Here is a 27999-nt window from a genome sequence, read left to right on the forward strand (position 1 = left end):
GAAGCATCTTTCTAATTCCAATAACTTTTATTCAATTTGTTAGGCTTTTCCTCACTTTATACTAAAAATAAAAACAAAAAAACAACCTCATCCAGAAAAATGTAACTCATTTTGTTTTAAAGTAAAAGCAACGTGCTTCTACATCAAAGTATTATTTTAATATCAGACTCAAAGTTTCCTTGTTGGAGATCAAAGGGTTTTTTTCTCTTCGGTGAAGATTTATGACTTTTCCGATTCGTCTGCAGGAACAAATCCAACATTAAACCTTTGACTTGACTGAATAAAGACGTAATGTCGACTCTCTGCAGGACTAAACCGACTGTGGAGGTGTAACGTTGGAGGTACTGTGAGGAGCAGCTGAACGCTCATTTTGGACGTTTTCCACTGGTGGTAAACATATAAATGTTAAGAAAAGACCTTCATATAGAATCGTGGCGCCGTCATGATTTCAAAGGCTGTTGGTGATTTAAATTCTGTGCAAAATTGTCAGAGAAACAAAACATTTATTAATGCCCGAGCTGAAGGCTGCATCGTTTAGCTTCTGAGGAGTCAGCGTGGCCACGTTCAGGCCGATTCAGGGCGTCAACGTTGAGGTGTGTGTTGGAAGTGTTCACGCTGTGAGTCAGCAGCTGCCCGGTTTACTTCATGGGAACTGGAACTTTTTCATAGAAATCACAGCGAGTCCACCAGGCGGAAGCAGGAATCTCCATGAAACCTAAAAGCAAAACAAACGGGTAGAAATGTGTGTGATGTGTTTCAGTGGAGAGGAAGGTGATCAGCAGTGGTTTAAAGTCACTGTCCCAACATGGAAACTTCACTTTCATCGTCATCAGTGGAGACGCTGCGTTTGATTTAACTGGATGAAGGTAAAGTGGACGGGTCTCTAACCTCTGAGGGGCCGGAGGGACGGCCTGCTGGGGGGGTTCAGGTGGGCGGGGGTCCGTTCACGTAACTCAGAGCCAGGGTGAAGCTGCGCGGCATGCGGATGCCGCGGTGACACGGCGGCTCGGAGAACAACCACCACACGCAGGCCAGCAGAACCAGGGCCGCGGACAGCAGCAGGTACAGGAGGGCGGGGGGGCACCAGGGGGCACACCAAGTGGAGCACCAGGACGAGCTGAAAAAATTGACACTGAAAGCCCATTTATAATGATTTTAATGAGCAGGTTGCAGCTCTGCGATTTACATTTATTGGTCTGCATTCAGTAATCTGCAGTAAATACATCTGAATTAATAAAAGAAGTTAAACCTTGAGAAACATTGTAATGTACACAGCATCTGTCCAGCATCTGTAAATTTGGGATTTAACAATTCTATGTGGAGTCCATTTCTGAATATGTAAAAACAAAGTCAGGACAGGGCCTGAACACGTGAAAACGTTGTTTCATTTTTTCCGATCATCGACACGATGCGGTGTTTTAGGAGCCCGGAAATTGTTTTGTTTTTTAAACGGGACCCAGAGTGGGGAAGTTCTAAAACGCCAGCTTGGCCTGCTTTTTGGTGTATTTAGTGAGTCACAGCGTCCATAAAGGTCACGCCTGTAATTAGCACTTATTCCTAGACCTCGCCTGTAGATGTCGCCAAAGACCACGAAATGGAGATTCGTCCTTTTTAAGCAATGCACAGTCGGATTAAAACTAACAACTGTTATTATTTGCGGGTCCGAAATATTGCTGCAGTATGCTCTACACAGAAACAGAAGAAATATGAGCATGTTGGGCCACTAGTTGGCGCTGTTGGTTGTGTAATGAAACCACACTTGCATGCAGCAGAGAATAATCCCCTCTAAACATGGACACTGGGAGAACACGGACATTCTAGTGGACAGACGACCAAGTTGGATTGTTATTTCGGTGACTGTCAAACTAAAAGTACTAAGTCCAGGAGAATATGGACTGGGAGTCACGACATCACAGAGGAAACATTGTTCTGATTGTCCAGCTACTGAGCATGTGCACAACTACTAGTAACTTCGACGATGGCGTGCATGCGCAGTTGCATTTCCGCTGTCCACATGGAAATGGAGTCTGACTGTTTTCAAAAATGTGTTTTCAGTGGCTCTGAGCACAAAACAACAAAAATTGCCCGTTTTCACTCGAAACGTTATCGTTTAAACGGGACCTCTGGTGTCTAATTCTTCAATCTATGATTCCCCTTTACAAAGACTTCTCGCTGCTTCTCCTGAGATATGAAGAGCAGGAAATAGGTTCGTAGAATTACCTGCTGCTTTATGACTTTAAAAGGCCACAAATAAACACAAGCCCCACAATGTCCTGGCTGTTGTTCTGATGTCAACACTTTTCAGGTCTCCAAGAATCCTGATTGAATTCAAAGTGTAACTACATGTAGAAGACGGTGAACTCTGAAAGCTGCAGACTGAACTGGTTGTTGAACCGTCGCCCGCTGACCTTCAGTGATTCGCTCCACATGCTTTCTATTCTATTCTATTCACACAGAAAGGTCGCTGTTGTGCTTATCTCTGCGGTTTTGCAGAAATTTCCTGCAAATTGCAGCGGCTGTGTTCGTCTTATCGCCGCATCTCCAGTGTTTCTCACCTTTGTTCGGGGGGAAGACGCTCGGCTTCCTCGCAGCGGGTCGACCCCGCTTCGGCCTGCACAACAGAGAGCTTCTGTTAGTCCTCCTGGCTTCAGGCGACGCGTCTACTTTCTCAGGAAAACCATCAAACATCAACACACACGCAGTCTCCTGCCCGCAGGGCGACTGCGACATGACCTCCGACGCTACAACTTCGTTATGGGTTTTCTCCTCCGCTGATAAATCAATACTACTTTCTTGTTTGAAACTTTAACTATTGAAAACCTCTGGAGATGGTGAAGCAGGTGGCTTCAGCTCACCTGGCCACCTGGAAGACGGCGCGGCGTCGCCCAATCAGAGGAGGACGTGGCTTCCTGGTCCGGTGACTGAGCGTGGGCGGAGAAAGGCTGGTCAGGCGTTTCCATGTAACACTGCAACGGAAACACGGAGGAGAGGGAAGGCCTTGGATTAACAAAAGTTGCGTTTTCCTCTGTTGCTACGGAGATGGAGCGTTTTGAAATGGTTGTTCTCTCACTTCAGTACAAATAACTACAACACGTCACTTGAAGGAGCTCATGGCGCTTTTTAATTCCAGGCCTGTTTTCTATACGTCTCTATTGAAAAATATGACACATAGTGCTTTTTTTGAAGGCTGACCAGAGTTTACAGATGCACAGAAAAAAACACTAAACAAGGTGGACTGCGACAGTATCACGTTGAAAAATGAGCACATTGTAATGGTGAGTGACACACACCAACAAGAGGAGGGACTAATCCACCTGAGCTCTGGTTCCAAACACAAAGCAACAAACACGAGCCTGAATCTGACAGAATATTGATAATAGACAAGTTATGAGTAAAACTTTCACACTGTAGCCAGAAACTTCACTGCAAGATAACAAATAATGTGTTCATATATGATGTGTTCATTAAGGAAGGAAGGAAGGAAGGAAGGAAGGAAGGAAGGAAGGAAGGAAGGAAGGAGGGGCGTTTCCTCCTGCTTTCATGATAGAACGTTGACGCATCATTCAGAACTTTCTGGACTGGGTATGAAGGAGAGTAACTAAGGTGTTTTCCACCATAAAGAGAGCGAGTGAGAAAAGAGACGCTGAGGAAAACAAAGTCTAATGGAGAGAAAAAGAGGAGGCAGAAGAAAACCAGACGAGTTCATCAGGAATGATCTTTACTGAAGGTGGATGATCACCATCTGATCTTCTGAATCCAGAGCAAACATCATGAGATCACCAACATCCAGACACAAAGAGGAGACACACAACCTGAGCTGAACTCCGAGCGCTCCCTGCTCCCAAACAAACCTCAGTGTCCTCCGTCTGCACAGCTTTGGAACAGGAAGTGCTCCTCTTGGAGTGGGCGGGGCTTTGCACGCCGAGCCACGCCTCCACGCGGCCTCCCACGAAGGCCCCGGGCTCCCCGGCCGGCCGGTCCGGGGTTGAGGTGGGCCAGTAGTCCTGGTTCTGCCCCCCTGCCCCTGGGGGCAGGACCTGGTCCGGACACACAGAGACGTTAACGTTCATCCTGAAGCTCAGAGACCATCAACGATTCAGGTCTGTGACTTTCTAACTGCAGTAACTTTTCATTTCAACTTGATTTCTGGCCATGAAAACTTAAAAAAGTATTAAAAAGTATTCTGAGGTCTGAATCTATTCTCAATGAAAATGTTTAAGGCCAATGTGTTCTGATCTTTCAGAAAAGGTCCCTTTGTAATATTAAAACAATATGTAAACAATATGTAATCCATAGAACCCATCTTCAACAAGAAATAATCCAGATTATAGAGCATCTTCCACCACACTGAGACCCGAGAGCTGAGATATTGGGGTTGCTGTCATGAAAGCTAGCTAACTAGCATTAGCCTCAACACCATTGCTCAAGCCAAACCCCCAGAATGCAACAGCTATAGAAGTGTTTTTGAACATTTCATAGTATTTTGCATCACAAGGTTTCATTAAAATTGTCTCTATGTTGAGATTGGAGTGATTTTCTGTCATAAATATTTGTTTTGTTGTTGCAGAAATAGATATTTTCATTACTTATACATATATATATTTTACCGGTTTGAAATTGGGTTGTATGTTGCCCCTGAACTGCCATGTGTTCAACACCTCTGGTCTGAACCCCAGAAGGGTCCAAAATACAACCAGCGGGATGAACGCGAGGGGTCATTTTTCACTGGGATTGTGTACGATTAGTACGACGCAGCTCTGAAGACAACCGGCTGATTGAAGAAAGACGCTGCAGACAAATCAAAGTCGGCTAACAAACTGATCATCGGCTTCATGTTACAATGATTCTGAGAAAACAACGTACGACCTGAGGAGCCTCAGGCTTCAATCTGAGGTGAATCACTTTGCTACACATCATTTCATCTCATTAAAAGTGTATTAAACATCAATTTCTTTACAATATTTTCATCGCGTTACTGCTTTGGACAACCTGAGTTGCTCTCTGACCTTTTGGCTCCAGGTGCAGGTTTTCTAAACTAGGAGGTGGTCTTATGAGGACCTCTAGTGGACATGGTGATTATGACAAGAGCAGACTTGAGAAAGTGGAGCTTTTAGTGGGGCTGCTGATGAAAGAAGATGGACAGAGGAGAGCAGTACGAGATACACATACTATATTTAGCAGGTGAAAGTGTCTTTTGTTAAATCAAAATAAAAGATTTAAAAAGACAGCTTCACTTATAAAGAAAATAGGTGAAACTGTCCCTCACCTCGCCTGGTTCTTGGTTGTTGATGTCGATGCTGTCGTTGGATCGAGAGTCCAGAGAACTGAGGAAGCTCCACCTCTTCAGGCCGCCGTCTCCGTTACACAGACCTGCAGAGCCCATCACAAACTCGCATATTAAATGTTATGGCGGTGAGAAAAAAAATACATTCGGTGGAAAAGAAAGTCTACAGATGCACATGGAGAAGTGCTGAGTTTCCACTGTGGTTCAGTATCATCTGAAGTCTCTCAGTCTGTTCACAGCTGGTCTACAGACAAGTGTGAACAAGGAAATGACAGAAACTGACAAACCTGTAGTTTGCATGCCAGGCCACTAGTGGGCAACGTGTTCTTTGTAATACAGTTTACTTAGTAAACATTCAAGCAGTTTTAATCTCTTCTTCGATGTTCCGCTCAGTATCTCTGATGATGTGGTAAGTGTTCAATTTAAACGAGTGAGCAGCACCAAGGTTCTTCTTACTACAACCGTAGGACTCGTATGCAGCGTTTCCTGGACCGTTGTGTTTTCTCTGTTTACAGGAGATGCAGAGTCTGAAAACGTTGCGCTCCGGAAGCCTCTGAAGTTTCCATCAATATGCAGTTTCAGCTTCAGTTACTAAAACCCCGTTTACACAACAAAATTCGTATCTACACAGAAAAGTTTTCAAAACGATGTAGTTAGCATGTTGGGCCTCTCGTGGTTGCTGTTAGTTTAGTTTTTTTTTTTAGCAAAACCACACACACATGCACCAGAGAACAATGGGAGAACACGGACATTCTAGTGGACAGACGACCAAGTCTGATGTGCAGAGCTGCGATTTACTACAGTTGTGATGACCATGACCTGTAGTTGCATTCCCACCGTTCCAATGGAGACAGCGCTTTTTTTTTGAAAAGCTCCACCTCTGAAGCAGTTTTCAAAAGGTTGTGTTTTCAGTCGCTCCGAGCGCCGCTGTTGTGTACACAAAAACACGAGGAAAGTTTAGTGTTTTCGCTTGAAAACGTTGTGTAAACGGGGCCTGAAACCAACTTTAGTGTTCTGCTTCCCAAAAGCTGTTGAGGTGACGGCAGTTACTGGAATCAGCCAACAACCTCCAGAGGAAGACAAAGTCTCCCCATCTGCCACTCAGTGGACCGTGAACGTCCTGTATCCGTGTGAATCGCTTCCCAGAGCTTCTTCCACATTCCTGTCACTCCGCTGGACAAACCCGTTGAGCTGATTGATTTCTAACAAAAGCCACTAAACACTTTCTTTTAACCATTTTGCAGTAAAACGAGCCCCTCTGTTCAGGTCTCCTACGATTTAGTATCGTCTCCTACCGGTGCTCGCGCTGAAATACGAAGAGTCTTCATCGTCTCTGGAGAGGGAGCGTCCGATGTCGACAGAGGGGTCCCACTCCAGGCCCTGCTGCTCCTGGGTCGGGGAGGACGGAGGAGGATGGAGTGGAGACAATGAAGCACACCGTCTAAAACCTGGAGGGAACGATGCAGATAAAGCTCTTCTTCATCTCCGCCATGTGTTCAGACATGTTCAGTGAAATGTTCACGGAGTCCATTTACTTTTTGGAGAGGCTGGGAGTGCAGGGAGGTCCAGGTGGGGTTTCTGAAGCGCACCTTCTTCTTCAAGTAGAGACTCAGAGGGACAACCAGAGTCTGTTGCCTGGGACAGAATCCAGTCATCCTCAAAGACCTGGAGGAAGAGGAGAAAGACGAGGACAAGAACTTATGCGAAAATGCAAACTCGAAAATAAAAATAATATAGTTTTGATGAGTTTTAGATGGTACGCAGGTGTGTGTGTGTGTGTGTGTGTGTGTGTGTGTGTGTGTGTGTGTGTGTGTGTGTGTGTGTGTGTGTGTGTGTGTGTGTGTACCAGTCTCATGCTGAGCAGCCGTGTGTGCGTGCGTGCAATGTTGTTGTAGACGTGGTTGCAGTGCCTCAGCAGCTCCAGCAGGTGGCTCTCTACGTGCTGAGCGTCGGCCGGGTTGCTGCGTTGGATCAAGGCCTCACCGCGCTGCAGCAGGCTGTTCACACGAGCCGAGTTCATGCACACATGCTGCTGGAACGACTGTACGCACACAGAAACACAGTGAAGAAACCTCCAGCAGTGTGGCAGTGTGGCTCACTCACACATGTGCACACGCACACCTGCAGCTGTCGCAGCTTCTCACACGTGCTTCCCTTCAGGTGATCCACCTCGGACAGACTGACGTCCATGTCAGCCAACCAGAGCGCAAGCTCCTCCCGCCGCGCCTCAAACTCCTCCCACTCCGAGACGAAGCACTGAGAGCAGAAAGAGACGGTTCAGCCGTAAAGACAGAAAACATTGAGCTCAATCGAGTTCCGGGAACAAGTTGTCTCATTAAAACTCTGCGTTCACGTGATCTTAAAAAAATCGGGAGGATGTTTGCTCTTTCAGAGACATTTTCAGGACCTGCAGGCCTCCTAAGATGGCTTCCAGTCTGGCGTTCACGTCGTCCCATCGCCGGCCGCAGTCCCGTGCTGTGGCCAGCAGCCGGGCCCGCATGGCGCCCTCAAACAGCCGAGTCAGCGTTCGGTTCCTCCGTGTCAGGCCGTCCAGCTGGACGAGCCGAGGCCCCGCCTCCCGCCGCAGCCTCTGAACACGAAAGAGCGAAAAGACAAACTGGTTTCAGGAAAAGTCCAGTTTCTTTATGAGAATTCAATCGCTGAAAGTCAGTGACCATGTCAACGCAAAGACCAACGCTCTCCGTGCAACACTGGGCCTTTGAATTGACTTTCGGCTAAGCCCGCCCCCCTAAGTTACTTTAACTGCGTGTTTACGATGTCAGCGGTCAGCGTAGAAAACACGCCGCATCATAGTTGTGGCGTTGAGTTTGTGATTTCGGCCACACAGCTTCCTCCACAGGACACATTTGTCCAGGTTTTGTTTTGTTTGGAAACGGGATCAAATAAACTCAGTTGTTAATTCTTTCAGGATACCTCGTTTCACTGTTGCATCGTTCGACTTTTTTTGCGTCTTACACAACTTAAATAGCCCCCAAAAGTGTCTCCAGCTCTAAAGCTTCTCTACAGAACATTTGTTCGAGTTGGGCAGCTGGTAGTTGAATGCTATTGGCCTGTTTGCGATCAGGGGCGGGGCTAAGCCAAAGGTCAATTGTAAAAGGCAACCTATTGGAAACGTGAATCCAGGTTCAAAATTTACAATTAAATAGTTTCCGTTGAGTGCAAGCAGGCAGTCGAAACCGCAAAAATTAACACAGTAGCACAAAGTACAGGTTATAAACTGTTTATTTCTACTCTAAAAACAAATGTACTTTATTTTCTTTTGAGGGCACCTGTTACAAAATAATTCTTAAGTCACTAAAGAGCAGCGTCACATAAAAAAAAAAAACAATAGCAAGGATATACATCTGTATTTCTATGAACATTTGTTCAACTATAATCATATAACAACAATACCAAAACTTTTCATTAATTTTAACACATTTCCAGACTAATTTTTTACCTGCTACTGTGTTTGTTCTGACTTTATTTCAATTTATTTATTTCTAGTAGGAAAAGTTAAACACTGAAGCAAACCATTTACGATCTTCACATTGAGGTTCTACACATGGAATGTTTCATTAATTTAGATAATTAAGATAGTTTAGGGGTAGGGCTGGGTATTACTAATCCAGGTTCTCTTCACTCCTCTGTAGACAGCAAATATACATTTCTATTCATTTTATTATTGTTGTTTTTATGACTATTAATATTTTTTCACATTACTACTAGTACTAAAATTATGTAGTTTTTTCTTATTTGTAAATGTTTGAAATGAAGATATACCAAACAAAACGGTAAAACACTCTGAAGGTAACTGAAATGTTTTAAAAAAAAACACTTTATATTTTGTAATATCCTGCATGCTTAAGACTTTTTCTAGCTTCAGGGGGTCAATTACAGCATTTTATGAGCTGGACGTGTTACTTTACTCCCACGTTAATAGAGAAAATATCAAAAAGTTACAAAGTCACACTGAACTGCCTTCAGCTTAAACGTACAGTTGGAAGGAAACAAGTGGATCTGAATGTAAACCAACTTGTAGAATCTCCTCAGAACTCCGAGCTGGACTCAATGCGTCAATCCAACTGTGTTGCCAGTAACGCTGCTGCCTCTGCGTTACACCTGGCTGCTAAGTGATGTTTGCTGTCTGTGTGGATTACAGCTTTAAACTCTCCTGGTCTGCAGCCTATTTTTATCTTCTATTGAAAGTCTCTTCGAACAGACGCAGCATTCACATGCTCCTCTGTTCTGGTTCGAAAGAGTCCAAAGCTCCAGATTGGAGTAATATTGCTTCTCGTCACTGGGCGGCAGTAGTGAGTTCCAGTGTTTGTTGAATTGAATTTTTAGAATCAGCAGGATTTTTTTCCTGTTCTTGGATCCAGGAATAGTGAAAGAGTGCGCTATCACGATGAAACTAATTGGGATGTGACTAGCTTGGTAGCTGCTCCTCGCTTTAAAACTGTGATCAGTTTTTTTTAATGTATTGATCTGGAATGAGACGTTTCATGTACATGTTTCACTTCATTTCACCTCAAACGTCTTCAGTTCTTCTTTGGCCGCGGTGAAGGTAAAGTGGGCGGGCTTCGAGGAAGAGACGGTCTGTTCAGCCAACCGCAGCCAGGCGTCCAGGCGGGCATGTTCCTTCATGAACTCGTGCCAGAGCGCCCACCTTCTTTCCAACCTGAACAGTACGAAGAAAAAAAAAAAAAAAAAGATTCTGTGCATAGCTCCCGAAAAGCCGGTTACACATCTGAGGCGCCCTCCTTGAGCAAGACACTGAACCCCAAACTGCTCCCAGGGGACAGACTGAATGCCTTGCATGGCCGCCACCTCAATTGGTGGGTAAAAGTTTGTGTGAATCCATTTACTATTTACAGTCTGAAGAGTTCAAGTTGTCATAAGTCTTAATAAGAGCTCATTTCAAAGTTGGCAGATGACGCATGTAACTTTATGTAACTTATGAAAACAAGATGAAACGTAGCATGTTAACAGTTGGATCAGAAGACAAATAGAGCAGATTATCATCAGCATACAGGTAAAGTCCTTGTTAAAGCCCTGAATGGAGTTCTGTTTGAACACTCACTGCACTCGTCCTCGCAGGTCTCCATCTTGGCTCCAGCTGCCGTCCACTGGCTGTATTTCCTCTTCATCCGGCTCCAGCGATGAAGAGTGTAAAAGAAAGTGAGCCTGGGACAGACTGTAGAGCAGCTCGGACTTCCTCACTTCTTCTTCGAGGTCGTCGTCACCGTCGTCTGCAGCGTGGTGGAGGTCGTCTCTACGTTCAGAGGGGGGCGGGTCCACAGCAGCCATCCTGACATCACGCAACCTTCACCTGATGGGAAAGAGGAAACAGCTGAAAGGTTCATCCTGAAGATTTTCAATGCAGCATCAGTGGGACGGAGAAACAGACATGACAGAAAAGTTATTAAAAATAAAGTAGATTGTGTATTTCTGGAGATTTTTAATGGCAGAAAAACTCAGCAGTGTGGATGAAGTTTCAATGTTTCCAGACAACCAACAGATGGAGACGAAGATGTTCATTTTGCCACATAAAAACGCAACTTTTTGAAAACGGCTCCCAACATGGAACTTTTTGAAAGTGCTCTCCATGGAAAAAAAAAGAAGGGAAATGCAACTTTTCTGAAATGCCGCTCCTGCTCAACACGGCCATAGTAACTAGTAGTTGTGCACTTCTCCCGGACTTGGGAGCTTTATTTTGACAGTCACTGTGATACTCTAACTTGGTGGTCTGTCCACTGGAATGTCTGTGTTCTCCCATCCTTAATACTTAGAGCAGATTGTGCTCTGCTGCATGTGTGTGTGGTTTCATTACAAAAACAAACGGCGCCAGCTTAAAAATGACATTGATTTTAGAATTTCTGCCGTTTCCGTGGAAACGGAAATCGTTTTAAAAACGGCGCAACGTAAACGTGAAACTTTTCGAAAACAAAAACGTAAAAAAAATACCCTGATGTGTTTTCACTTCAATCTAAAGTCATGAACGTCAAAGAGTTTTAAATGGGAAGACGGAATGAACATGAGAGAAAAAACAAAAGTGAATCTTTGTCTTGTCGCTTTAAAGTAAAATGTATAGAATCATAAAACGTATCTCTATTGGGCACAAATATCTAACAGGTTGTTTCAGGCCAATTGGAAGAAATTTCTGATTGTGTTTTGATTTGCAATTTTAATTTCTTTTTTCATCATCATTGTTATAGAGAGCGATGAAATGGGCTCAGACTAAAGTCCTCTGGCTACGGGAGCCTCCTCAGCATAACCCGAGGACTTGTTGTCCAGACTACTGTGATTACTTTCAAAATCTCAACTGGGTGGACCTGAAGACAGCCGGTGATGCTTTGACAAAGATTTGCTTTTTCCTCTTGTTCGTTGAGTGTGTGTTTCCTGGAACTGGAAATGGTCCCACATTATTTGGGGACAGTTTGGACTGAAGTCCAGTCGAGGGTCCAGCTCAGCAGCCTGAGAGCAGCACTTATTCCACAGCTCAGTGAACCTCCAGCTTCAAACCTTCAAGTTTAATGATCACAGTTGCACTTGAGCTGCCCCGGCAGGAAACACACCGTGATGTTCACTTCTGTCTGCCGCACACTAGCTTTCTGTTCATTCTAGAGGCTTCTGGTTAAATGACACAATTCATTCAGTTGTCAACAGAAAGCTCGGTACTCAAGATCAGCACTAGATTACAGTTACTTTTGTGAGTTAGAGTTAGTTCAGGATTAATGAGGCTCCTTCTTGCGTAAAGGTGACTTTATAGAGATAGTAACAGAGCTCCTCATTAGACACATCATCTGTTTTCACCTTAGTAATCAGTTACTAACTTGTTCCTACTAATGGATTAACAGTAATATGTTCCTTCATAAAGCATTTTTCTCGACACTGAACCTAATTCACTGTCGTATCAATCTTTGGTTAGTTTTTGTGCAGCAAGTGGAGGAAAACCACAAAAAACTATTGGCCGTGTCATCACCCTGATCCACCGTTTGTTCTGTACCTGAACGTCTCAATTTTCTAACCCTTTTATCACATCTTCCTCCGAGAGGAGGAAGTGAGACTCAAATGAGGAAGGAAAGACTTGTCAGTGTGTTGGAGATCAAAATCCCTCCATGAGAGAAGAGTGTGTGTGTGTGTGTGTGTGTGTGTGTGTGTGTGTGTGTGTGTGTGTGTGTGTGTGTGTGTGTGTGTGTGTGTGTGTGTGTGTGTGTGTGTGTGTGTGTGTGTGTGTGTGTGTGTGTGTGTGTGTGCGCATGCTATATCTCCTCACTGTCTGTTGCAGAGCACAAGGCCACGTTTTGAAAACAATGTAGTTAGCATGTTGGGCCACTAGTTGGTGCCGTTTATTTTTGTAGTGAATCCACACACACATGCAGCAGAGAACAATAAGCTATAAACAAACTTTAAACATAATCTTGATTATTCATGTGCAACTTGTGTATCATTCTTTTCTTGCAGACTTCCTCCGATATTAACTACCACTGGCAGAAGTCTGAACTGAAGCTGACCGCAGACTGACCGGAGGGTAAGTCCACGTGTTAAAGTTAAGAAGAATCTGATCAGATCTCAGATTATCGACAAACAGCTGTGAGTCACTCCGACATATAGACATGACGATCACACTCGCCAGAACGTTTCCAGATCGGTCACGTCTTTTAACAACCTCAGACTCCAGGTATAAACATATACTCAGTTTCTACACCTGGCATTGTGTCCCAACTTTTCTGGAAATTGAAGGCAAAACAAAATGATTTAAATTTAGTATAGCACATTGAAATCTACCAGTGAAACCCCAGTTGAGTGGAGGATGGTTTCTAAATCTGGATAAAAGACACAGGCAGGGATTATATGAGGATAAAAACTATGTAAAGTGTGAGAATGTTGAAAAATTAATGAAGATCGAAATGCAAAAGAGACGCTGAATTCTGCAGCTACACGGTGTCTGCCTACACATCACACACAGCCTCAACAAGGAAGATTTTTAGAGCATCTTCCTCCTCTAACTGATCATTGGTAACGTCAATAATTTGAGAAATAACCACATAAGCCTCGGTCCCACCGCATTGTTTGTCCCGGGTCGGGATGGATCAGGGCGGGATGGGTTGTCATGCGGCTCCACTGACAAAACTTGTGGACGGTACAGAAAACACCGTAATCACCCGTTCCATTTTCCGTCACCCCTCCGTTGAGGTACCGAGCACTGAGGAACGGCCGTCATAAGGAGGAGCGACAATGCAGCCGTCTGCTGATTGGTAATGACGATCATCACGCTTGACTTGCCCGCAATATTTAACTATTTAATCAGCCATAAACCCTCCGTTGTTGTTTACATACGCTGCTTTGCTATACTGGCTGTTTTGTTAACTGGGTTTATTGAAACGTGGGCGCACGACACAACATTGTGGTCTTTCAATGAGGTGCAGACGCTCCTCTCAGTAACAGGAGGAGGAGATTCAGCAGGAGCTGGATGCTGCTGTTCACAATGACAAAGTTTATGCCCTGTCAAGGAAAGGAGAAAGGAAGCTCAAGGCTTTACTCGGACACCCGACGCATACCCGCGTCGTTCACAACCCCGCCTACATTTTAAGAATACTGTCTGTGGTGGCCTGGATGTGCTTTGCCGTACCTTACCCTCCCCGTACTGCGGGACCACGGCTTGAATGATTTGGCCAAGACTTCTGGGTAAAGTTGTTTTGGAGGTGCAAACAATGTCACAAAACTCCTCCTCCTCCTCCAATTGATCCGTTTTTGTCCCGCCTGAATACAATGTGATGGTAACATTCATCTCAGCACACTGAACCTGACTGCAGAGCTGAATCAGGTTTCTTCAACGAGACCTCGATCATTCACACTGCAGTGAAGGCAGCATTGCCTGGGGATCACTAAGTAGCAGGTTTGATGCGAGTGCAGCTGTAATTGTGTATGTGCTATACTGTGTATTTCTGTAGTAAATGCAAAAGGCATCCCCCTGACCCCCGTAAAGCTCTCTAGCGCCCCCACGGGTTGGCCTGCCCACACTGTCCATGAGCGGGTTTCCAGAGTCCCGTTTCTGGAGAACAGATCTTCATCAGGAACACAGTTGGTGTGTGGAGGTTCCTGAGGAGGAGGAGAATCCACAACTGGGACGGTGGTGCAGTGGTTTACACCAACTTGATTTGGATCCGATTCCAGAAGGCCTTTCTCTTCTCCCTGGGTACGTCTACACACAGTCCATACATAGTTGAGATAATCATTTTTGTGACAGTTTCCTCAGTAACTGGATCACCAGCGTCTGAAATAACAGCTGCTCAGTAAAAAGATGAAACTCGAGAAGCGCTTGGAAAGCCCCCGTCCAGCTTCAAGAGATCACATAGCAAGAACCAGTTCACGAGTACGACATCCTGTAACCGATATAACAAAGTTGTGAAGACCCTTATAAATCAACACACTGTGATGAAAACCAATCTGGATTTACTGGAGTTTCTCCAGCAGTGAGAGGATCAGCTTGACAAGTCGAATTAACTCAAATCAACTGTTACACAGTTTGTTTAACAGCATCATTTGGATCTACAATCATTCTGTTAGTTTCAGTTTCATCACTTTCTGTCTGACTTTACATTTTCAGGATTTTTTTTTTTCATTTCAGTAGTTACTCACAAAAAGCTTTAAATTAACTCTCAGCAGCACATTTCAACTAAATGGGGACTTAAGGTGGAGGAAAAGGAGGAAACAACGAGGGCAGAGCTCCTCAGTCAAGAGCCCAGAAAACTTCCAATGAGGATCGCCAAAGCAAGAAGCACCAATAAAAAGACAGTCAAAAACAAGAAGCACCAAATGAAGGAGCACAAAATCAGGAGTGCCAAAACAAAGAGTACCAAAAGAATAACAAAACAAGGAGAGCCAAAACGTGAAGTATTCCAGAGTACCTAAACAAGAAGCGGCAAATGAAGGGACACTAAAACAAGGATTACTACCAAAACAGCACCCAAAAAAGGCCATGAAATATATAATATCTAAATAACTAATATGTAACTACAACAAATCTGTAGCTGCAATGCAAAACCATAAGGTGGCGGTCTCGGACCCTGGAGGTTGTGGAGGTCCTGATATCTGGGTCAGGTTTTAGTTGTCTCTCTACTTTAACAAACCTGAATTTAAAGATTTAAACCATTTCTGTGTCTTATATAATTTTCGAAATAAGTGATAAGTGAAAAACGTTAAAATTTCAAAATATTTTAATAATTCACAAGATCAGATGTATTTTCAAACCACAGGAAATAATTATGACCATCACTAGCTAATAAACTTTTCACTTCATTTGTTATGAATGCAGAAAAAGAAAAGCAATGAGCCTTTCAATGACTCTGAAATACGTGGAATTGTACCTGAAGGCAGGTAGAAATTACTTCTGACCGTCTGAAAGGCGACGTGGACACGTTTTGATCGATTACTGCTGGAAACCAGAACAGATCTTTATCTTTTACCGATCCTGAACACAGTAACTAAAGAAATGAACTAATGCGAATTGTATGATGTCATTAGTGGAATCCAAACGGCTCCCCTGCCTGTGATTTAGACCTCAACGATTCACTTCCTCCTCACGGCTCTTCGGCTGGTGGGGAAAGTTTAATTCTGGCCTTCGGCGAGTTGGAACTGCAGGAACCGATGAGGAAGCAGTCGTACCAACGCATGGCGCAGGATTCACATGTGGACTGTGAGCACAGCCTGCAGCACTGTGTTCGATTCCCGGACGGATTGTTGATGAGGTTTAATGGAGGGAAGAGGACGATCAAACTATTAACAGTAATCTGAGCTAGCGTTTTAGTGTGTGTGTGTGTGTGTGTGTGTGTGTGTGTGTGTGTGTGTGTGTGTGTGTGTGTGTGTGTGTGTGTGTGTGTGTGTGTGTGTGTGTGTGTGTGTGTGTGTGTGTGTGTGTGTGTGTGTGTGTGTGTGTGTGTGTGTGTGTGTGTGTGTGTGTGTGTGTGTGTGAGAGAGAGAGAAACGGTGGAGGCCGTTTCACAGAAATGTGAGCTGCTCTCATCCTCCTCACAATAAAAATAACTGCACACAAAGAGCCCAGTTTTTCATTCAGCTTCTGTCTGACGACTGATCGCCGCTGCCTGCATGACTTTATACAGTTTATCCGTCAAAATAAACGACCAATGGGCACGATGGAGAGACGAGAATGTTTTTGTTCCAACACGAGCAGAGACACAAATAAAAATCTGGGTTTCATGTTCATCTCTTTTTCTGATTCGTGTGTTTAAACATTGTAAAAAGCGTCTCATCCGGTGGGGGAGTCATAAAAGGTGAATAATTATATATATATGAATATTAAGCAAACATTAAATATGATTTTTATCAAACTCTTCCGTTTTCAGCAACTAGTAGTGAAGATATTTTAAATTCTACTGTTCTGTGGTATTTTTGATGCAACAGTGGGTCGTCGACACGATAACCCCGTCACAGAAACCTGCTGTTTTCGACTGATCATCCGCGCAGGGCAGCGTTTTAGGAGCCCGAAAACGTTTGTTTTCTTTTAACACGGGTCCCAGAGTGGGAATATTTTAAAACGCCGGCTCAGCTTTGAGTGTGTGGATGGCAAAGATGATCATCTGTGGAAAACGATGATGTCATTGTAAAGGCCTGGCATAAGTACCACAAGCCCTGAGGCCTCGTGTTGAGTCGTGTTCATATGATGAGTGGACGGAATTACTGTTAAGAATGCCGGGGAGATCTGAGGTTGTCAAAATCTATGTTAGTGCCGGTGTGTGAGCTCTGATCCCTTTAACCTGGGCTCCACCTGAACACCACCCTGTTACCAGCCACATGCGATTCACTGAAGACAAAACGAGAATCAAACAAAAGAAGTCAGTTGGACTCCCCGCAGGTTTTCACATGCCCAAGGAGGAGTAGGAGGAAAGTTCCTCTCTTCTTGTTGTATTCCTTACACAGTATGAACTCTGTACCACCTCGTCACAACAAAACAGTGATGAACTTCAACTCCTCCGAGCATCTGACTGATTATCTGTCTCCTCCACTTTTTGATTAGATACCAAACTAAATCGAAGGTGGAACCACAGATACTTTGACACAGAAGCTGGTCAATGTTGAACGTCCAGGAACGTAGTGGAAAGCCAAAACGATGAACAATTTTCTATGAGCGGAAAAATGTGCTAAAATTATTGTATGCGAGGTCACCAGGTGCGTTTGGTTACCAGGAGTTGTGGGTTTGCTGCCTCCTAGTGGACAACAGGAGGAGGAACACCAAAGTGTCCAATGAACCATTTTTTAAGTTGAACAATTCTGACTTCTTGTTGTGGAACCTGAATGATTTGTGAAAACATTGAAAAGGCCTTGTACTGAAAATGTGTGTATAGAACTTAGTTGATTGCTAAACTATTTTTCTAACCATTTAATAAAAGCTCAGTAGAGCTCTTTATGTAACCCAGAGAACGTACATTGAAACATATAGAGCCGAGTGACTCTCCAAATAAAAAGTCAAACCTTGATGTAAAAGGAAACATTCAATCGTTTTTGTCTCAGAAAAGTTTTGCGTACAAGTTTTGAAAACGATGTTTGTTTCCACGCAGAAACGCTGAAAACAATGTAGTTAGCATGTTGGGTCACTAGTCGGTGCAGTTTTTTTTTTTTTTTAAATGAAACCACACACACGCATTTAGCAGAGAACAACACGCTATAAACATTATTATTGGGACTACAAGGACATTGTAGTGGAAAGACGACCATGTTGGATCGTTATTATGGTGACTGTCAAAATAAAACTACCAAGTCCAGGAGAATATGGCCTGGGAGTCATGACACGAGGAGGAAACATTGTTCTGATTGTCCAGCTACTGAGCATGAGCACAACTACTACTTACAATTGGTGGCAAGACCAATAGCAGCGTTTCTGCCGACAATACAGAGATGGAGCCACAGAATTGTCAAAAAGTTGCAAGATCCCCGGTGTACCGAGGACATGGAAGTCAGAGCATTTTCAAAAAGTTGCTCTGAGGACTGAAGACACCCAAAACACAAGGAAAGTTTTCTATTTTCACTTGAAGCGTTGAAAAGCAGCTGCCCCAAACTACTGTGGTTTATTCACCACTTACCAGTTTAAAACACCCGTAAATGTGTTGAGCTTTAATAACGTGTGCCGTGGAAGGATTCTTCCATCCTCAGTGACACATCCTTAAATCAGCAGCCTAATTTTTTCCTCGTCCTGATTCAAACAGAACGCCAGACTGAAGTGACTTCCTAAGTCCCACCTCAGTGATTATGTCAAACTAGATTTCAGGCTAAAGGAAGTTTTGAAATGCCTGAAGGTGTCGGAGCAGATCTCAATCTGATGACCTAAATACGTAAAGGTTTTGTGTGGAGATTTAAATGTTAAACTAACTAAGCTGGAAGTGGAGTCGGGAGGAGGCGAGCGGCGAATTATACACTGTGAAAGGAGGAAGAGTTTGAGTTCAGGTTAAACAGAGAGGATCAGACAAACTGTGAGGGGGGGGGGGGAGCGAGAGAGAGAGAGAGAGAGACCCTGTTTGCGCGACAATGAAAGAGTGTAACCACAAAACTTTGTTCACATTTGGAGGGTCCGTTAACGCGACACTGGGGTTTGAATCCACTGCAACCACCCGCTTCCCCCCACCCACGGAGACCGCCGGAGGCCATAGAGTGCTGCTACTGCACGTGCACTGCCGCCATGGTAAATAATTCTTCTGCTCATGCACAATAACAAACATGGCGGCCCCCACAGTGGCATGACCCGCAATCCGTATTCTAGTTTTATCATCCATGTTGGTTGTTTTCCAGTTGAGACTCTCCCTTGACGACATCTAATTCGTCAGGTTCTCTCGAATTTGTTCATGTTTATAGTGCATTGTTCTCTGCACACATGCGGTTTCATTACAAAAACAAGCAACAGTGCCCTCCCGTGGCCTGGCAGACTCACTACATCATTGGACCAGCAGTCAAGTCAAGTATTTATCACAAACTTAATATAATGTGCAGTGGAATGCTTAGAGTACATTTTCTGCACCGAAACAGTTTTTATAGAATAGAAGAATAGAAATTAAAGAAAAATAAAAATTTTGAACACAAAGAAAATAGCACACTATATTACAATATTAATAATTAAAGAAATTAAGGCACATAAAAGATAGAAGATATACAGATGGATATAGATAAATATAGGTAGACCAGTGTCAATGGTGCAAGATAGCACAAAGTACTTCAGAAGCACTTTGCGATCCAGTATCTCCACTGATCTATCAGACCACTGGGACAACTGAAACCACAGGGACCTCTAGGACCACTGGAACCACTGGGACCTCTAGGACCACAGGGTCAACTGAAACCACTGGGACCTCTAGGACCACTGGAACCACTGGGACCTCTGGGCCCACAGGGTCAACTGAAACCACTAGGTCTACAGGGGCCACTGGGACCACGCTTCACTCATCCACCCGCTGGTCACCAAGTCTCCTGTCTGACCACTGCAGACCCCAGAAGAGCTGCAGGTGAGGAGAACTTCTAACCCGGTAGTCTAGTTTGGACCTTGTTAGGCTCACAGAAACACAAGTGTTCACATCTTTCCTCCTCTGCATCACTTGCTGCCCTGCATATCTAACCAATCAGGAGATTTGATGAAGAACCAACCTGCTTTATTCCCTTCATCTGTCGCAATGTTGTGGATAATCAGAGCAAATATACAATAGTTCCTGCTTACGTGTCCTGTTGGAGACATATGTGGCACCTGCTCTGCTGACAGCCCCGCAGTGTTTTCAGTGCAAACAGCAGTGAGCGTGTCCGAGGGAAGCGTGCACGGTGTGTTTGCATGCAGAGGGCTGCAGGTAACAGCAGCTATAAAGCTGAAGCAAACTGGCTGTTTAATGGTGTAATACCATTATGAGCCTTTATGGCCATCGGAGGGGACATTAGCCTGCAGATGTTGACGAGCAGAGCGCCTGCCTTGGGAGGGGGCGGAGCCTCCGGGATATAATGAAGGCAATCCGAGTCATAATGAAGCCCGGCAGCCTCAGGTAACACTAATAAAACACATTAGAAGACACTTGGACTGCTCTGCTTCCTCACTTTTCCCTTCACCCACTTCACTCTTCAAACTTTCAGGTCTTCATCTTTCAGCCACATTCCCGTCACGAGGCTGAACCATCCAGACACACCTCGACTGAGTGGCAATTAAATCACATGAAAAAGGTCATAAAACACATCAGAGCCAGTGAAACACAAACAGAATCAAGCTGAAACTATTCAGAGCAGAAAGGTCAAACACATCCAACGTCCATGATTTAGTTTAACAACTATGTACCGTTTCTTTATGGAACATCAACTGAATCTGTTTGAGTCGATGAAACGAGTAAAACTAGGAGGATGCGTTCGGCTCTGGGAACTTTGGGAGAACAATTGAGAGTGAGTGACAGTAATCTGTGTTCACAGCGTCGCTGCACGCACTCACATGTTCATGCTCATTAATCACAGAGCCAACGCAAACAAGCATTACGACCAGCTTTTCTCAGAGGCTTCTTCAGTCACGGAGATCTACGGGCTTCAGGTTCATCTGCCACAATCTGAAAGATTTCTCCTGGACATGGACTTAAAGTGGGAGGTTTCTCTCTGAAGCTACGTGACCTTTTACAAACCGTGTCTTAAAATCCTGTCGGCTGATCTGATATCTGGTCAGAAAGTTGTTCCTGGTTTGAACATCTCTGGTCTTTTTAGGCCTGGTTTACACAGCGGCTCAAGCTAAAACAAATAGTTTTTGTGTTTTTGCTTCAGAAAAGTTTAGCGCTTACACAGCAGCGTTTTGAAAACGAGGTCTGTTTCTATGGAAACGGCAGAAACACTGAAAACAATGTTTATGTTGGACCACGGGTGGGCACTGTTTGTTTCTGTAATGAAACCACACACACACACACAGCAGAGAACAATCCTCTCTAAGCATTAACAATGGGAGAACACTGATATTCTAGTGAACAGACCACCCAGCTGGATTGTTATTACGATGACTGTCAAAATAAAATTCCCAGGAGAATGTGGACTGGGAGTCATGACACCACGGAGGAAACTTTGTTCTGATTGGCTCTACTGAGCATGTGCACAACTACTAGTTACTACGACCGTGGTGCGTATACGCAGCAGCAGCATTTCCACCGTCAAAGAGAAAGTATTTTTGAAAAGAGTAATTTCCGGCTGTTCACATGGCGAAGGAGCCTGAGCCTTTTTGAAAAGTTCCACCTTGCGAGTCATTTTCCAAAAGTTGCATTTTCAGTGACTCCGAGCACCAGTGTTGTGCAAACAGGCGCCCAAAATGCCACGAAGGTTTTGCGTTTTCACTTGAAAACAAGACCTTCAATCCTGTCAGCTGATGTTTGAAGGTGAAAGTCCTGGCATCTCGTCAGAAAGCTTTTCCTGGTTTGATTTTTTCAAATCCTTTAAGGAAGATGTGAAACAAAGTGGAAACTATGACCTTGTTTTTTTATGGACAGTGTGTCAGGGCCATCATGTCAAGTTGCGTTTGTAATGATCACAAATCATATTATCACATGTAAATGAAACATCAGGCAGCCCTGAATGATCGGTCAAATGATCCATTCAAAAGTGGAATCAAATCACCTTTTAAATAAAAGCGATGAATAAATTAAATTTCTGAATGCCGAGGGTTAAAACTGGACCGTCACGTGTGAGGAAGCGTCACGGACTCCAGTTTCAGAGATCTTTATCCCGATGAGAACGAGGTCAAACACACTTCCCAACATCGCCGCGCTGAGCTGGAGCCGCGGTCATGTGACCTGTGGCACAGTTACAGTGTGTATCAGCTGCAGGTCGCTTCACCTGCGAGGGCGAGGACGTCATCAGGTGTCAGTGACCCTGCCGCCGCCACACCGGGCCAGACTCGCTCACCTAAACTTCTGAATGGAAGCTCTTCTCCGCAGAACGGTGGGCTCTTTGCCAAACTTCCAGCTGATCGAACAGAATAATGAGGACGACCTGAACCTGGAGATGCTCGTCCTCACATCCCCGCACAAACACTCTTCCTTGTCATTGAGAAATCTGAGGTAGAGCAGCCGGCTTTGCATAACTCCAGAGTGGCTTTTTCCATGCAGGAGGAACTCATTTGAATTTCAAAAATTTTGCCTTGTAAATGAGACATAATTTAGTTGTAAAAGGAAAAAAAGCTCTAAACTTTTGCTGCCTTGTGTCACATTGCAGTGACTCTGTTCAGACTCCAACGCTCCTGCCATTTGGTGACTTATATTGAACTGTTTTCATAATTCTATACATTTATTAAGAGAACAGGTTGAGATACAACAACTATATTAGTCAACACAGGATTTCATGTTATTAAAAGATCTAACTGAAGTCTGTGCAAGACTTCAGCCTGTTGCGGGACATTATTGTCTGTTATGAAATCAAAATGATCTTTTTTATCAATCAGTTCAATCACGAACAATGTTCACTTTTAAAGAACATACGTCATCAAAACCTGATTTTAAACAGCTAAAACGAGACATTATTGGCCCTGTGATAAACAACAAGTGAACACACACAATATTTCTTAACAACTGGGTTATCAGGAATGATCAAAATTAACATTTTGATATAAATCACAGTAACACAGTGGACATGCAGCGAAATGTTCTGAAACACTGAATAAATAGAAGCATTCAGAAGCAGGATATATTCCTCTTTAATTCACTAACTTCCCATTTCTGCAAGTCATGTACCTACAGGATGGACGAGGTCGTCGTCATGGTAACAGAGTGGACTCAGGTCCCATTCACATGACAGTGTATCGTTTCATGAACACACACACACACACACACACACACACACACACACACACACACACACACACACACACACACACACACACACACACACACACACACACACACACACACACACACACACACACACACACACACACACACACACACACACACACACACACACACACACACACACACACACACACACACACACACACACACACACACACACACGATTGACATTTTATTTTATTGATTAGTTACTACGATAAAATTTTTTTTTTTTATGTCACTTCCAGTTGTGTGGTGATTTGAGCCACGGTGTGATGGCGTGACCGTTCAGCCTGCCAATTAACCCTTTAATCATCCTCACATTTTATTCACCTTTTACCATCGAGGTCAATTTGACCTCAAGCATGTTTGCTTCCAGAAAATGTCCCACATAAAATTGTTGACCAAGTTTTTGTGTCAGGCACTTTATTTTTTTGACTACATAAATAACCCTTGAAAATTAGTGAGTTGAACTGCCCTCTAGTGCCACCATCAGGTCAAACCTTTTCACTAGAACTAATTTATCTTGAAAAGTTTTCATCTAAATCTTCTCAAATTTTCGGACAACATTAATGACCACAAGAGAATGAACCACATTGGTTTTGGGGATGATCTGACCTTTCCTGTAGCGCCACCATCAGGTCAAACTTTTGGTTTTAGAGTTTGTATATCTTGAAAACATATCATGCATTTTTTTCTACTTTCTCACACAATGAGCCATAAGGATTGTACAGCAGAGGTAAACGTTGCTCCCACTTCACCAAAACAACCTTTTTTGAGGCACGTTTGTCTCGTTCTGGTCGACTTGCCTTGTTTGTCATTAAAACTACGACACGGGACGAAACTTAAAATATCATTAGAGAAATGGTGCCTGGAAATATTGTTCCTCCAGTCTCCATGATCCAAAGTTTACTGTTGCTTCAGTTTTTAATTTGTAAACTGCCACAATGAGAAGGTCGATGGAGGCTTCCAACTCAACTACATCAAAGTCTTTCCAAGGGTCCACATACACACGTTTCCCCTCCAATACGTTATATTTTTACAATATTTTCACTCAGTGCTGTTATGAGGAGCTCTAATGATGACTTGATGTCTTCAACATGGCTGATTGTAGATCTGGTGGAACCTAGAACCACCAGCTTGACCTCAGAGGGACACCGATGATTGTTATTTGTGTTCAGCACACTGAAATAAATATTACCATGATAACCTTATGCTTTAACAGTTGTCCCCATCAAAGGTCAAGATAAATGAAAGTCAATTATTTTTTCAGTGATAAACATTGAATAGGGTCACGTTGAACAAGGATTGAGATAATAGGAGGGTTAAAATATGTTCATAGATTCATCCTGTTTAATGACCATTTGAAAAATATAAACCAAATCTTTGCACCAAATAATCCAAATGACTGATCTGCTTTACACCTAAAGGTATGAGACGGCTCAAATAATAATGAAGGAATTGTTAGTTTTTTGTTAGCAATGAGAATTGGTTGACTTTCACACACTGGATTCAAGTCGAATTCTAACAAATGTGTTCAAGATAATTATCTGAGCAGAAGCACGGGGTTAATGAGAAGGTTCCTGGCTCGGGGGATTTCCTCTGTGAGGTTTGCATGTTCTCTACTCATGCTCATCGAACTTTCCTGAAAGGTGTGAATAAAGTTTGACTGACAGTCGATATCACTTGGATGATCGCAGCGAACATGTAAAAGTGCCACAGCGTCTCCGCTGACGAGATCAAACCGCGGGAGAGCGCCCGTTCGGGTGAGTCAGTACAAACAAACGCCGACTCCTTTAATGGTTTCTGCAGTTCGGGCGTAGCCGAGGATCCTCCAATCCTGTCTCTGGGTGGAGAAACCACTTCCCCACCGTGTCACATTCCTGCACAGAGCCTGAAGCCTCCAAATACTCCACCAGGAGGCTTCTCTGCCTGGGAAGTCCACAGCAGCGAGTATCTGGGGTCAGTTTCACCTCTGGGGTCTGTTTCCTCTCAGCCAGCTCACAGGGTTTCAGTTTCCAGTCATATTGTAGCAGCGCTTTGTCCTCCGGTTTATTCAAGAGGACCCTGAATGCACCACAGGCGATGTGACTCAAACTGTCCGGTCCACACAAAGCTCCTGCCATTCTTTTATTTCTCTACTTAAGAACTAGCCGGCAGACGAACAAGGCGCATGAATGAAAGTCTCCTTCAGATTAAACAAACCAGGCAGAATGGAACAGAAAAGTACTTTAAAATAATATTGCGGAAAAGATTCACCAGCTGCTCACGTGTTTTTGACGCAAGCTTCTCAGTTCAGTCACAAACGCACTGAAGAACTGAAACAGGAAATTATAAAAAGCAGGGTTTTTTTTCATTTCTTTAAATATTTCAAAGCAACTTACAGACGCATAGTGAACACAATGTGTCTGACTATGAGGTAGAAAGCAGAAACTAAAACCAAACTGCACCTAATTCAGGGACTGTTTGCGCAGAAACGACAGAAACTCTGAAAACAATGTAGTTTCCTGTAGTTTTCCTGAATGTCAATTTGAAACGCTTACAGCTGCATATTTGTTTTCAGGATGGGAATTCCTTGTCTGACCTTGATGATGATAATAATTAGAATGCCACTCGGTAGAGCGCAGACCTTCGCCAACGCCACATTTTCTTGCAGAACTGAATTAGCACCGCTAGCATGAGAGTCATTAGCGCACAGCACTGCTAACTAGGTAGGCCAGGTAGCTACAGCCCCACGTGAAACATTGAGAAGGGGGCGTCTCCATGGCAACAGACAGTGATCTGCTTTGATCTCCATGAGGTGCCACTCATCCGCTTTGTATGGAAAAAAAATGTTTGCATGTTTTTTGGGATTTATTCGGAAACGGTTAGCCGTTAACGTCGCAAAGTGGAATTGATTGATCCAAATCCAAATTTCATGAAATTCTTGTGAGCCGTTTTGGTGAAAAGTTGGTAAAATACATACATACATACATACAAACCAATAAATAAATAAATAAATAAACACATGCAGACAAAAACATAACCTTCTCGGCCAATTTGTGTTCGTCACCCAACTTTCATTGGCGAAGGTAAAAATATCAAAGCAAACAGAGATCTGGGGCCTGTACTACGACGCTGGATTTTCTCTCATCGAGGTAACTTCAGAGATTAACCCTGGGGTTTCTGTACTTTGACGCTCGTTCACTTCTTACTGGGATAAATCACCGTGGCAACTTACCCTGAATGTCTAACCTGCTCCCGAGCAGGTTACGCTCTCGATAAGGTCACAACATCTGATCGCTGCAGCTCAGCTCTGAACCCGCGCACCAATCATGATCATTTAAGAATGGGCGGGTCATTTTCCAACAGATCTGATTGCATACCTGAATCTAATGATGATGTCATCACCAAGGTTGGGGAAAAAGCCCAATAACCAGCCCTTCATTGCAATTAGGTGTGTTGTAACTGGGAGAGAGCTGAACCCTGCAGGACGCCGGCCCTCCAGGACCGAGCTTGGACACCCCCTGCTTTAGAGGTTTACCAGGCACATCCAACTGGCAGGAGGCCCCAAGGTCGGCCCAAGACTTGCTGGAGAGATTATATCTCTGATTTGGCCTGGGAGCGGCTCGGGGTCCTCCCAGAAGAGCTGGAGGAAGTTGTGGGGGACAGGGATGCCTGGGTTTCTCTGCTCTCTATACTGCCACCATGACCCTAAACAGAATAAGCGGGAAAGAAGCTGGATGGATGGATGGATGGATGGATGGATGGATGGATGGCTCCCACGGAGAGAGTATGTGCGTTTTTAAGAAGTTCAGCCTTGCGAGCCGTTTCACGAAGTTGGGTTCACAAAGAGTAAACGGGTCGTCGGGCCACAGCAGTTATTTAATCATGTATTGTATGATAAGAGTTGTGAGCTTGACTGCAGGATTCCACTCTTCATTATCACTGAAGCCACAACCAAAGTCGACATTCATGACGTCGTCCTGAACAACATTCATGTTGTCATTTTGTTCTCTGCCTTCAGGTCAGTGGAACAAACCACATCCAGAGCAGCAGTGAGAAGGTCGTCCAACATTTCACCTTAGTGGTAATCTGCAAGTCCCATCACTAACCTGCTGCATGCACTCTGATCACTGTAACCATGGCAACAGAAGGACATCTCACACACACACACACACACACACACACACACACACACACACACACACACACACACACACACACACACACACACACACACACACACACACACGGGAAGTCGTATCCCGAGGGCTCACGAGACACTGGATACACTCACGACAGCGATGAATAACTCTCCTATCTCGTGCAAGCGCACACGCGCATTGAATGGAAACAACCCGCACAGAAAAACCGGTTTTTAAAAACTTGAATGCAAAGTTTAAATTAGCAGGCTGCGAGTTTCCGGCAAACAAAACATGTGTTTGAAAAAGACAAAAACAGACCTGAGCGCTACTTCCCCTGGAAAAAAATAACATGTAAAAAAAACAAGCACCTGAAACTGTGATCACACGCAGAAACAAAACGCATTGCGCACTGTGTGTAAAGGGCGAAATGTGTGCAACCCTTACCTGCTGCTGGACGAACTCATCTCTGGAAACGTGCGCGAGCGAATCACGGATGGAGGTGAAAACCACCTGCTTGTGTCCAGGTAGAGTTTGGACAGGTGGAGAACCACGAGCCAGGGGTAGGAGAGGTTTGGACAGGTAAAAGGAAACCACCTGCTGATGTCCAGGTGAGGTTTGGACAGGTAACAAGCCGCGTACCAGTGTCCAGGGGAAGTTTCTGTTGGTGAGCTGCTGAAGCTTCAAACTGCAGCAGCACTGAGTAACCTGCCCCAGCACCGCGATGTCAGCAGCTGCAGGTAACCCGATCTCACCT

At 44.2% G+C, this 27999-nt stretch overlaps 1 protein-coding gene across 2 annotated transcripts; it reads right to left on the minus strand.

Moving 5' to 3' along the window:
* On the minus strand, positions 1-27999 carry LOC308107539 (nesprin-2). Of its 2 annotated transcripts, none has more exons than XM_080459919.1 (14): positions 27690-27999; positions 10368-10616; positions 9815-9965; positions 7692-7874; positions 7406-7540; positions 7131-7325; positions 6820-6949; positions 6580-6732; positions 5267-5370; positions 3852-4037; positions 2856-2966; positions 2556-2611; positions 889-1117; positions 1-715 (listed from the first exon to the last, which is right to left on the minus strand). In XM_080459919.1, exons 2-13 carry the CDS (start codon positions 10592-10594, stop codon positions 925-927), a joined length of 1824 nt encoding a protein of 607 aa, XP_080316045.1. In that variant the 5' UTR covers positions 10595-10616; positions 27690-27999; the 3' UTR covers positions 1-715; positions 889-924. The 2 variants fall into 2 exon arrangements, with proteins under 2 accessions (XP_080316045.1, XP_080316044.1); XM_080459918.1 differs by having other exon boundaries at positions 889-1132.

The sequence above is a fragment of the Lipophrys pholis genome (assembly GCF_963383615.2).
Source record: "Lipophrys pholis genome assembly, chromosome: 3".
In the NCBI taxonomy this organism is placed as follows: Eukaryota; Metazoa; Chordata; class Actinopteri; order Blenniiformes; family Blenniidae; genus Lipophrys; species Lipophrys pholis.